The sequence below is a fragment of the Nelumbo nucifera genome, chromosome 3, assembly GCF_055504915.1.
Source record: "Nelumbo nucifera cultivar China Antique chromosome 3, China Antique-T2T, whole genome shotgun sequence".
NCBI classification, from domain to species: Eukaryota; Viridiplantae; Streptophyta; class Magnoliopsida; order Proteales; family Nelumbonaceae; genus Nelumbo; species Nelumbo nucifera.
In genome coordinates, this window is record NC_142651.1 from 102,356,109 (window position 1) to 102,369,501 (window position 13,393).

Here is a 13,393-nt window from a genome sequence, read left to right on the forward strand (position 1 = left end):
ACGTCCCTGGTGAAAAGACAAAGAAATTCCTGTTTATAATGGTTAAATAAATATATTAAGGTGTTCTTATCTTTTATTTATTTTCTCCTTGAGTAATGATTTAAGGTATCTCCCCTTTATCCAAAATCATGGAATGTGCCCTAATCACTCTTGCTTTCTGTTAATAATGAATTTCTAACAATTACAGCAAGCATGCTGCAGATCTGAACTTTTGTTTTTTGATTTTTACAGTGAGAGCACAAAGAATATTTTAATTGCATCTACTTATATGCATTTGAAGTGTAAGGAATATGCCAAGTATATCACTGATCTTCCTACTGTGAGCCCAAGAATATTGCTATCTGGTCCATCAGGTACTGTTTTCCGCTTGCACCTTCCATCTCAAGAAGTTTTGTGAAGTGTAGACTTGATTATATTTTTCCTGCGTGCTGTAATGGTGCTTTTCCTGTTTACTCCATATGTAGGTTCTGAAATATATCAGGAAACATTGGCAAAAGCACTTGCAAAACATTTTGAGGCTAGATTGCTTATGGTTGATTTTCCCCAGTTACCTGGTGTAAGCATCTCTATGTTCTCTTTGGGTTTTATATTCTATAGTAGAATTTGATTCTCTTTCATTAGTACATATCAGTGTTTTAAAAGGCGTGGGAGGTGTATGCCTGGAGGTGCTCCACCAGGCAAGGTCCCCCAAAATGCCCAAGGCATATGCCAGAGGGATTGATACATCTGAGTCATACCCCTCAGATGCAAGAGGCGTATGCGTCATACACCTTTTTCATGTGGCGTGCTAGAGCCTAGAGGTGCATGCCTCATGTACACCTCATTCAAGAAAGACAAAAAAAAAAAAAACGAAATAAGGAAAGGACCTCCTTGTGTTCAGGAGGCTCATGCTTCTTCCTCCTTCCTCCTCAATCCCCTCCTCTTAAGGAGGCTTGTGCCTCTTATGTTCTTAACTACACCTCACGCCTCCAAGTAGTGTAATGCCTTGCGTCACACCTCTGCATTTTAAAACATAGGTACATATTGCTTACTCCCCAATGTAGGAAGTTTGCATATACAATTGTATGTTCTCAATTGGATTAAGAAATTTCCAGCTTAATGTAGGGGAATTCAGCCAACTTCTGAAATGTTTTCATTAAATGTTTTTAATCAATTTCAGGCACTATCTACAAAAGATTCAGAGTCTATAAAAGAAATAAGGTTAGAAAAGATGGTCACTAAGCAACGAGCAACACAGGCAGATGCGCTACAACTAAAAAAACCAGCTTCTAGTGTTGAGGCTGATATTATTGGGACATCCGTGTTAAGCTCTCAGGCTCTGCCAAAGCAAGAGGCCTCAACAGCATCTTCTAAGAGCTTTACATTTAAACAAGGCAAGCTATTTCTCTTTCAGTTTCTATTATAATCTACATCTTATTAGCTAATAAATTTTTTCTTCCATTTATTCATCATGTAAATTCATGTTCTTCAGTTTCTTAGTTGCTCTAGCTCTTCTGAAATTGGCAGGTGACAGAGTAAGATATGTTGGGAGTTTGGTAAATCCTTCTGGTTTTCCCCCTCTTCAGACTTCTTCAAGGTATCTATGCCCTATACACAACCCAAGCTGATTGCTGACGCCCTTCGCTTGAAAATTTTATCTGTAAGCTGCGTGGTTCGTTCTAAATAGAAGTTTTTTTTTTTTGAAAAAAAATATAGAAGCGTTTGATCATTTGATTCCCTGTAGTCATGGATATGGAATTTGAATTTGAATTGTGATATGTGTCTATGTGTCCAGGGTTCTGATCATAAAAAGTTCATTACCCAATTATGGTCCCTGCTATCCTTGGTCTTGGGTGGGTAGACAGGACATGGTCCTAACCTTGTGCATTTTTTTTGCATAGTGGCCATTCTGAGGCTCAAATGTACATTCTCGTGCTTGTTACCCCTATCCAAGAGTCTAAATGCAAGATGGGTGTTAGAATAATGTTAAAATAATTTAGTTGCAGATGTTAGGGCCTGTTTGGCTAATGAAAGTGTTTTTTTATTTTGTTTCTCTTTCTGTTATGACTGTTATTGTACTCAGGGGCACAAGGGTCTTTTCCCTTGTTATTTCTGTCGCCCTATATATATTAAAATAAAGGTTGGCGCCGCCAGCACTGTTACATTGCAAAACCCTTCTTCCTTCCCTCCTCTCTTTTCTTCTCTTCTTCTCCTCTTCTCTCCTCTTCTCCTCCTCTTATTTCTGGCCGGCCATACTGTCAAGATGGTATCAGAGCGGGAATACTGATTGAAGAGAGCAGATCGGACAACCTTACTGAGAGAACAAATCGAACAGACTATCCGAACCTGGGCTGAACAGAAATCTGATTCGAAACTGAAAAAAATAGCTACAACTGGTACAGTTCTCCTTGTTTTTCTCTTCTTTACCCTTCTTGGTCATGTGTCGAGTGGAAACCCTACGAGTCTGGGCGGCTGAATGCTGTCAAATCTGTGTACCCCTGTTTTTTTGGATCGTGTGATCCTGTTCATGTGTTAAGACAACAGTAGGTCAAGGATGACCTGTCTTCTCAATGGTTTGATTTGACTATAAGTAAGAAGGATCTCTCCTGCTGATTAGTGGCTGTTAGACATTCTGGAATTCTGGTAGGTTGGGACTGTTAAAACTCTACAGGTCTAAAATCTTCCGAATAGTACCTTTGTTTTTGTCTGGAATTTGGTACTGATTGTGCTCATCCTCGTTGTTAAACCCAAGTGTGTGGGTGTGAACTGAGTGGAGCATTGTTTTGTGGAGTAAGGAGGGATCCTAAGTCCGGTGGTTGGGACTGATTTACTGTTTGACCATGTCGACTGAGAATTCTACTACTTCAGAGATTTCAGGGAGCCACAATGGAGTGAGTGGGGGAATGGATATGAGCTTTCCCATGGCTGTTATTCCCTTTGATGGTCTGAATTACCTTGAGTGGTCTAGGGGAATAAAACTCTACATCACTACTCGGGGGAAAATAGGATACATCAATGGGAGAGTGAAGGAACCTAAGTATGGAAGTGCTGAGCATGATAGGTGGAACCAAGAGAACAGTATGGTGATGTCTTGGCTCTTGGTTTCAATGCTGCCACAAGTAAGGAAGACTTTTATGTGGGCTGAAACTGCTTGTGAGATATGGGAACAAGCGAAGTCCACCTATTCAGAGCAGAGACACTATGCCAAGATATATCAACTACAAGCTGAATCCTCTACTTGCAAGTAGGGGGAGAGGAGTCTCTTGACGTACTATTATGATTTGACATCAATATGGAAAGAACTTGATCACTATCAGAATGTGAATTGGAAGTGTGATGAAGATGCAAAGGCCTATAAGTCACTGGTATCACAACAACGAGTGTTTGCCTTCCTCCTAGGGCTGAATCCGTCATATGAGTCCATCAAGGTGCAGATCTTGGGTAGTAAAGACTTGCCATCAGTCCAGGAGGTGTATGCCTTGGTGCAATCAGAAGAAAGCAGAAGAAGTGTGATGAATGGTGTAGAAGGGGAGTCAGTTGCCCTAGCTGTCCGGGGAAATTCAGCTACAAATGTCGGAGGTGGCTTTAAAAAGGGTGACACTCAGAAAAAATCAGATGATAAGAGCAAGCTTTGGTGCACTCACTGCCAGAAGACGACACACGAAAGATACATGTTGGGATCTCCATGGAAAACCTAAATGGGCACAAGATTTGGGTAAGAAGTCAGCACCTGATCAGGGCAAGAAACCAGGCCAACAGAATCAAAAAAGGTATAGCTCAGCTAATGTGGCATCGATAGAGACTAGTCCTTCAATAACTCAGGAGAGACATCCCAGTTTTGACCCTAAGGAAGATATTATCAACTCCTTCCGTGAACATTTGGAATTGTATGGTAGGACTCTCCGCCAGATGGATTTTGGGCCTACTCCTACCTCGTTTGCGTCTACATTAGGTAATGCCACAGCCTTCCATGTGTCATCTCATACTACCGATTCTCCTTGGATTATTGACTCCGGAGCTTCAAATCACATGACTGGTAAGTCTAATTTGTTTCAGACATATAACCTTCTCTCTGGGAGAGATAAGGTAAGACTGGCTGATGGTTCTTTTTCTACCATAGCTGGCCGAGGCACCATACCTCTCCCACTTGGCCTTACTCTTTCTAATGTACTGCACGTTCCGAAATCACCTATTAATTTGTTGTCCATTAGTAGTCTTACTCACTCTTTGAATTGCTCAATCACTTTTTTTCCGCCTTCATGTATGTTTTAGGAAGCATGGTGGATGGTCTCTATGTGTTGGAGAATAATGCTGGTCTAGTGGCGACAGAGTCCACGAGTTCGTCAAGTGAGAGTCGGACAATGCAAAGGAATATTTCCATAGTTTCACGAAGTTCTTTGCTTCGAGTGGGTCACTTCAGTGAAGCTCTTGTGCCAGGACACCACAACAAAATGGTGTGGCTGAACGGAAAAACCGTCACCTTCTCGAAGTTGCTCGTGGCTTGCTAATTCATATGAATGTGCCAAAACAGTTCTTGATGGATGCAGTCTTGTGTGCGACATATATCATCAATCGCATGCCCTCTCGGCTACTAGAGTATAAGGCCCCACATCAGCTCTTGTTCCCTACAGCCCCGCTGTCCACCATTCCGATGCGTGTTTTTGGGTGTTGTTGTTTTGTCCATAACCTGTCCCCTACTCGTGGCAAGCTTGATCCTCGGGCTATTCCTTGTGTTTTTCTTGGTTACCCTTTATCTCAAAAGGGATATCTTTGCTATGATCCCATTGCCCGCAAGTACTATGTTCCCATTGATGTCATTCTTTGAGAGTCAACCGTTTTTCTCGGTTTCTCAGGGGGAGAGTAGGGTTGAGGAGAAACAGGTGATGACTCAAATTCAACTACCTCCTTTACTAAATCCTCCTCCATTCCGGGTTTTTCATCGTCGCCATAAGAACCAACAGAGTTCAAGAGTCGTGGAGCCGGACACTATGCGGCCAACATCATCGAATTCACCCGAGGCAGATCCGTCTCATCAGCCAAGTATATCTACTGCTTTAAATGCTGATTCCCTTGTCACCAATGATCTTAATATTCCTATTGCTAAGAGAAAGGGTGTTAGATCTTGTACCACTAATCATCCTATCTCTAATTTTGTGTCCTATGAGCATGTTTCGCCTTCGTACCGTGCCTTTCTCTCTTCTGTGGATAGTGTCCCCGTTCCTAAGACTGTGGCAGAAGCGTTGTCAAAACCTGAATGGACATATGCAATGCAAGAAGAAATTGATGCCTTACACAAAAATGGTACTTGGGAGTTGGTAGACCTTCCTGAAGGGAAGGAACCAGTGGGGTGCAAGTGGGTGTTCACAGTGAAACACAAGGCTGATGGAACTGTTGAAAGGTACAAGGCTAGACTGGTGGCAAGAGGCTTCACACAGGTATATGGAGTGGACTATGTAGAGACTTTTGCTCTAGTAGCCAAGATGAATTCTATCCGGATTCTCCTTTCCTTGGCAGCAAATCTTGACTGGGATCTTCACCAATTGGACATCAAGAATGCCTTCTTGAATGGTGACTTGGAAGAGGAAGTGTACATGACCCAACCCCCAGGGTTCTGTGCCAAAGGTAGTGAACAAAAGGTGTGCAGGTTAAAAAAATCCCTATATGGGTTGAAACAATCACCTCGGGCTTGGTTTAGTAAGTTCCCTTTAGCAGTCCAACAGATGGGGTTCAAACAATGCCAGTCAGATACTCTGTTTGTGAAAAGAGGTGAAGGTAAAATTGCAGCTCTTATTGTGTATGTGGATGGCATAGTGATCATAGGAGATTGGGAGGCTGAAATCCAGAGACTAAAAAAATTCTTAGCCACTAAATTTGATTGAAGGATCTAGGCCCCTTACGATACTTTCTTGGAATTGAAGTTGCCCGCTCTCACAAGGGCATCTTTATTTCCCAACGGAAGTATGTACTAGATCTACTAGAAGATACAGGCAAGTTGGGGGTAAAACCATTTGATTCACCTATTGAACCTAATCACCATCTGGGAGACAGTCAGGGAGAGTTTTTGAAAGATGTAAAGATGTTCCAGAGACTCGTGGGGAGACTTTTGTATTTGTCTATGACCAGGCCTGATATTGCCTATGCAGTGGGTGTCCTTAGTCAATTCATGCACAACCCTAGGACAACTCACTTTGAGGGTACAGAGAGGATCTTGAGATATCTCAAGAAGTTTCCTGGAGCTGGTTTGTTGTTTCAGAAACACAGTCACTTAAAAGTGGAAGTATATACTGATGCATTGGGCAGGAGTAGTCAATGACCGAAAGTCTACCAGTGGGTATTGTGCCTTTGTAGGAGGAAACCTTGTCACATGAAGAAGCAAAAAACAAAGTGTGGTGGCTAGATCCAGTGCTGAAGCAGAGTATAGAGCGATGGCTCATGGGGTTGCAGAAATCATGTGGATAAGAAATCTCTTAGGTGAACTGGGTTTCGCAGTAAGCAATCCAATGTCACTCTACTGTGACAATAAAGCTGCCATCAATATTGCTGCTAATCCAGTTCTGCATGACAAGACGAAACACATTGAAGTGGACAAGCATTTTATTAGAGAGAAACTTGAAAGTGGAGAAGTGTGTACACCATATGTCAGCTCAGAAGAACAACTTGCAGATATCTTCACCAAAGGTCTCCATCATGTGCGGCACAAAGACTTGTGTGACAAGTTGGGCATGATTGACATCTATGCTCCAACTTGAGGGGGAGTGTTAGAATAATATTAAAATAATTTAGTTGCAGATGTTAGGGCCTGTTTGGCTAATTAAAGTGTTTTTTTATTTCGTTTTTCTTTCTGTTGTGGCTGTTATTGTACTCAAGGGCACAAGGGTCTTTTCCCTTGTTATTTCTGTCGCCCTATATATATTAAAATAAAGGCTGGCGCCGTCAGCACTGTTACATTGCAAAACCCTTCTTCCTTCCCTCCTCTCTTCTCTTCTCTTGTTCTCCTCTTCTCTTGTTCTCCTCTTCTCTCCTCGTCTTTTCTTATTTCTGGCCGGCCATACTGTCAAGAATGGGAAAGCATGGACTCAAGGATATGTCCATCTCATGAATTCTATCATTATATACCTATTATCAAATTGCATATGTAAATCTAAAAGTTCACCTTTGTTGCAGAAAACAAAAGAATATTGGAGTATGTTATGTAACGAGATAGATATAGACGATTTAAGAGTAGTGGTGAAGGTGTTGCTTCTACCATTCAACATCTGGAAGGGAGATGTGTTGGAAAAAAATTGTAATAGCTTTGGGGGGGGGAATTAGAAGAATTCAACTTTGAAGACCTATTCGCCATGAAGATCAAGATGGCTGGGGTGAAACTGCAGTCGGTTTCTCAATCATGTGATCTCTTGGTGAAGGAAGATGGAGGAGAAAATGGAGTGTGACGGCAGTTGGAGGATTGCTTTGGCAGGGGTGTCTTTCGAGAGCTTAAAGATGTGCTGAGCTGGACAAATAGTTCCCACATGGTAGTAGGAGAATGGGGGAAGAGTTGTGGAGAAAAGTAAAATTAGAAGGGGAAGGGGAACAGTCTTATTCGGTTGACTGAGAAACAGGGACAAACGAAAATTGAAATGATTCAAAGATCAACTTTTAAATAAACGCATGAAAAGTCTTATGTAGAGGTGGTTTGGTTTGGCTCTTGGTTGGGCTCAGGGTATGGACCACGAGAATATTTGGCAACTCAGTTAGTTGTTAGATCTAAACCAGAACCTACGTGGGGATGGGCTAAAGGAAATACTGGACAAAGTCCCTTAAAAGAGTCTAGCCCATATGACTCTTTAAATAGTCACGCGGGCAGTAGAAAAAATTACTCAATTGGGGCCAATTACTTAGGTCTATCATCTTCAACACAGACTAATATTAGTGCTGATGCCATGTCTGGTTCGAGAGATTCCTTGCAATGGGTTCCCTTACAAAAAGAGTAAGAACAGGGCTGTGGGACATCACAGGAGGATCACCTTAATCCAAGATATACCAGAACCAAGTTTGAGAAAAATGAGCTGGAGGAAGGCGGTTGGGTGGATTACGATTTATCAAACGGGGATGAATCTCAGAATCTGAACCCGAGGAAGCATTGCTTATAGGTAGTGTGGGAATAGAGGTAGAAACTCAAGATTTGGTAGGGAAATACCATATCAGCAACCTATTCGGTGGTGAAACAAAAGAACTAGGAGCAATTCCTATTCAAAGCTTAGCGCTAGTTAGTAGTAGATCGATTGAGGTTGCTTATAGGTAGCATTGCTTATAGGTAGTGTGGGAATAGAGGTAGAAACTGAAGATTTGGTAGGGAAATACCATATCAGCAACCTATTCGGTGGTGAAACAAAAGAACTAGGAGCAATTCCTATTCAAAGCTTAGCGCTAGTTAGTAGTAGATCGATTGAGGTTGAGGACTGTTTGGTTGGACGACATGTGGACGTTAACTATAACATTGAAGAACCAGTCTCGAATAGAAGTGCTAACACGGTGTCTGTAAGGAGGTTGTAAAGGAATACTAGTGGTGTAATGAGGAGTTGCCAAGAAGGGACAAGCCACAAAGCTCTGGAAGGAAATTGTAAGCAATTTTTTTTTTCCATAAAATTGTTCTTAGTATGACCAACCTAGGAAACACTATAACCCTCTTTTTACCGACAAAGAAAAAAGCAACAATCTTTCCTTGTTCTACCCCAAGGTATGGTTGTGAATTCATTTTTGGGTGCTAATGTGGGTCCTCCGTCTGTTGCCTATTCTCCAGGTATAATTTGGGATCTAATTGAACAGTTACTAGAAGGCTTGAAGTGGAAGGAGTTGGAGAAAGACAAAATCACTGAGAATGTGAAAAGCAATGAGAATTTAACTCTAGACTTGAGCGGAGATAGTATGGGTAGGGTGGTAGAAAGGGAGGGTGAAAAAAAGGAACAAGACTTGATGACAAGGTTTATGGAGAAGTTGGGTGTAAGTTGAAGGATTCTAATGAATTGAAAACCTATACAAGGTTTAAGAAAACTAAAGGTATGGCGAGAAAAAGGATGATGAGCAAGGCAAAGTGTTTGGAATTAGATGTTTGAGGGGGAGAGAGAGTTTAGTGAGAGGAAGGGTAGAAGAAGAGGGTCAAGAAAGATGGTTGTTGTTGTAGGGGATTAAAATCTGATGTTTATCAATGATGTTGATTAGTTGGAATGTTTGAGGGTTAGGGAGTGCGAGGAAGAGCACATTAACTAATGAAATGCTTAAGAAGAGAAACTAGACGTTGTTTTGCTTCAAGAATCTAAAGTGTTGATTTTCCCGCCTACACGTGGGTTGGGGGCATAGTTTTCAAGGCAGCGAGGTAGGGGGGTGCCTTATCGCATAGTCACCTAGGCAATGGATTTTTTTTTTTTATGTTAAAACATAGATCCTAGGGTAGTTCCCTAGGTACCATAACCTTATTTCCTTAATAATTATTCATAATTTTCATAAGAAAAGTATAAGGTTCATATTAAAGGATAGAAAATCAACATATTCATGAGAAGAAAAGGAATAAGGAAAATAAACATAAGTCACCTAGGCAATAGATTTTTTTTTTTTATGTTAAAACATAGATCCTAGGGTAGTTCCCTAGGTACCATAACCTTATTTCCTCAATAATTATTCATAATTTTCATAAGAAAAGTATAAGGGTCATATTAAAGGATAGAAAATCAGCATATTCATGAGAAGAAAAAGAATAAGGAAAATAAAATTCAAAATATATAGGGGCTGAGCCATAGTTGTCAAGGCGACTAGGCGAGGCTAGGCGACCATGGGGCGCCCAGGCGCCTAGGTGATGGAATCTGACCTAAACTATTTTATAAGTTTGGGAACTAGGAAGGGAGTAGAGTAGGTTCAGCTGTTAAAAATAATAAGTGCAGGAAGCCAATAACTAGGAAGGGAGGAAGAAAACAATAACTGAAGCTGGGCTGGAAGAGAAGAAGTCCCTGTTTTTTTCTGAGAAAAAAGCACTGAAGCTGGATTTAGGCGCCCGCCTAAGTCTCTGGGCGGTCGCCTGGTATACAAAACTATAGGCGTTTGGGCGAGGCAACACTGTAAAATCGCCTAGTCGCCTTGACAACTATGGGCTGAACCCTTGTTTTTGTCATAGGAAAAGAAGAAAAGAAAAAACATTAGTAGTAGTAGTAGAAGAAAAGAAGAAGCCTTTGAGGGTTCAGGTTTTAAGTAGAACTTAAAATGTGCTGATTAGATAAAATTTTAAGTTCTTCCTTACTTATTGGTTCAGGTTTTGAAGTCTTTGAGGGTTCAATACAACATTTAGCATTGTTTGTGTTTAATAATGCCTTTTATAATTATAATCTCAAAGAAGAATGACAAAAAGTATTGTATAATAGAAAGTTAAAAACTGCTTGGTGATTAGGCGAGGAGAGCCTCAAAGGGCACCTTGTTGCTAGGTGTCCTTGACAACTATGGTTGGGGAATGGGCCCCATTGTGTAGCCCTTAAAGATATTGGTGTCCTTGACAACTACGAGGACTGCTGGATGGATTTTGGTGTATTGGAAGGCCAAAGAGTGACCACCAACATTAGGGAGTTTAATGAATTTATAAATTCTTGTGAGTTGAAGGAGCTGCTCTTTTGGAGCAATAATTTTACTTGGTCCAATTTCTCTAAGATTGGTAGGTTTTTATTTATAGTGGATTGTAAGGCACATCGGGGAGTGTTGGCTTTGAGGGCTTTACCTAGGATAACTTTTGATCATTGGCCTATCTCTTTTCCAATGATGAGTTAAGGGGAAGGTGGGCGGCCCCCTTTCGATTTGAGAATATGTAGCTCTGTCACCTAGGTTTCAGAGAAAAGGTTGAGTGGTGGACAAAGTAACCCTAGTAATCATTGGGAGGGTATGCAATTCCATGATAAGCTCAAAGAATTGAAAGCAAAAATTATATGGAATTTACAACATTTTGGGAGACCAGAAGAGAAAAAGCGAGATGCAATTGATTCCATTGAGCTCTTGGACAATAAAGAAGGTGAAGGAACTTTTGGAGAAAGAGATAAGCAGGAGAGACAGATGCTAAGAAAGGAATTGGAAGATATCCTGCTCAAAGAAGAAATAAGCTGGGGACATGAATCTAGGCAAATGACAAGAGGAGGAAAAACTTCATTTCTAAGTTATAAGTTGAAGGTGAGACTATTGATCAACACAATGAAATTGCTGGAGCTCTTGTGAACCATTTTAAGTTGAACCTTTGTATGCAAGAATTGGATTGGCCAAGGTTGTTTGAAGACCAAAAGATTTGGTTAGAAAGGAGCTTTGAATTGGATGAAATAAAGGAAGCAGTTTTTTCGATGGATAGACCTAAAGCACCAAGTCCGGATGGATTTACAATGGCCTTCAACCTGGTCAATAGCTTGTACAATTTTTATGTTTATATTGAATAACTGCTATAACTATGTTGCTATTAGGTATAGTGATGATTCTTATTTCATATCTTTTGAAAGATACATTCTCAGTACAAGGAAATTAGCAGCTATTGGTGGCTAACCTTGCCTTCGGAAGCTTCTTAATTTATGGCATGGTGCCCTTGGCCTCACTAAAACTGGCAATAGGGCTATAGGGAACTCAGAATGAAGGCCAATTATGTCCAGAAACTTTATGAATTTCCTAAATAAAGTGCATGTGTTGTGCCTGCAACTAAAATACTCACAAGAATATTTTTGTATTTTTTTCCAACATTCTTGCTGTTGTTATCAAAACCTGAATTGATCTCATGCAACACAATTCACTCAATAAAGTAATTGAGTTTTTATTAATTTGGGCTAGGCCCATTCTGGGTTTCATATAGATGATCCCCTTAGTTACATCTCTAGGAAAAAAGAGAACACCTTTTGATTCTAACATGAAATAAAACATACAAACAAACAACATTTCAGAATTCTTGTGTTGATTATTCTGGTTTAATCTCATTTTGGTATCTCGCAAAATTAGTAGAAATGAAGGGAACATAGATTAGGACTAATGACTACATAAATAATTGCAATTTTAGTTTAGACATGGCAATTAGCCCCCTTTTTTCAAGAGTCTGTTGGTTGGGCCTTAGATGAATGTTTTGGAAAATGGTCTTGGGATCAAGAGCCTTTGTGGGGTTGGGTGGTTTTGCCTATTCTTTTGGTATTTCTTGGGCTTTTGGATGTTTTGGGTGGATTGTTGAGGTCAAGGTTTAAAATGTTAATGTCGGTGGAAATGTCGCTTACCAAAATATAGGACATATGTCGGAAATGCCGAGGGGAAATATTGTAAAAATTAGAGACATTGTGGAAATATTATGAAATATGTGGAAATATGCAATGATATTTTGTAAAATGATAAAAGAAGCATTAATACATATTTCTAGACTATTACCTTATTCCCAACCATTATATAAAGCTAAGAAACTAAGATCAATAACAAATTAGTAAATGATGATTTACTGATTTATTATGCATTTTGATGTTTTTACAAGGTTATTTGATATTTTTTCTTATTTTTAATTCTGATTTATTATAAATTCTAATATATTTATTTCACACTAGTAAATAGAAATACATTTATTATGATTTTTTAAATATTAAAGTTATAATACATTATGTTTTATTATAAATTTAATAAATTGGTTCTCCTTTTTGTAGTATTAAGATTATGATAAATTCTGATTTCTTATAAAACTTAATGAATTTATTATGATTTTTAGTACTAAACTTATAATAAATTATGATTTAGTATAAAATTTAATAATTTTAGTCTGATTTTTTATATTAAATGTAGAATATGATTTATTATAAAATTTAATAAATATTTTAAAAAATACTAACTAGTTAATATTTTATTACTTGAAAAATATTTTATGTTTTATATTATAAAGTAATTAATTTATTCTTTTGTTTTTATATTTTGTTAATTCTTTTTTATAAATATTTTATTTGAAATATTAAATAGAAATTATTAATGGAATAATTTATAATAATATATTGTACTATAATAATATAATATACTAATATATCATATTATTAATGTACATTAGTCGATATCCTGTCGACATAATTGGAAAAACTGCCTTTTTTTGTTTATTTAGACCGATTTGGTCGACATTTTCAAAATATAGGAAATGTCAACCGAAATAATGTAATTTTTATATTACCATCCATTTTCATGTCGGTGAGCCTCGACATCAACATATGTCGGGCGACATTAGCGACATTTCGCGACATTTGAAACCATGGTTGAGGTTTCCTGAGGTTCTCTTGTTTCAGGTTTTTTTTTTTTTTTTTTGCGGGTTTTGTTCTTGGTGGAGAGCTTTGTTATTTCCAGTTTGCATGTCTTTTGTCAAGGAGGGGTGGATGGGATTTGGTTTCGTTTCATGTGATCTTTGGTCACCTTC

At 39.1% G+C, this 13,393-nt stretch overlaps 1 protein-coding gene across 1 annotated transcript in view; it reads left to right on the forward strand.

The window, feature by feature from the left end:
• LOC104598971 (uncharacterized) overlaps nt 1–13,393 on the forward strand; it is an 88,701-nt gene that overhangs the window by 34,611 nt on the left and 40,697 nt on the right. The window contains exons 7-10 of the mRNA XM_010261301.2: nt 232–353; nt 465–556; nt 1,160–1,373; nt 1,507–1,576. Coding sequence (XP_010259603.1) covers nt 232–353; nt 465–556; nt 1,160–1,373; nt 1,507–1,576 — 498 coding nt within the window. The remainder of the gene's footprint in view (nt 1–231; nt 354–464; nt 557–1,159; nt 1,374–1,506; nt 1,577–13,393) is intronic.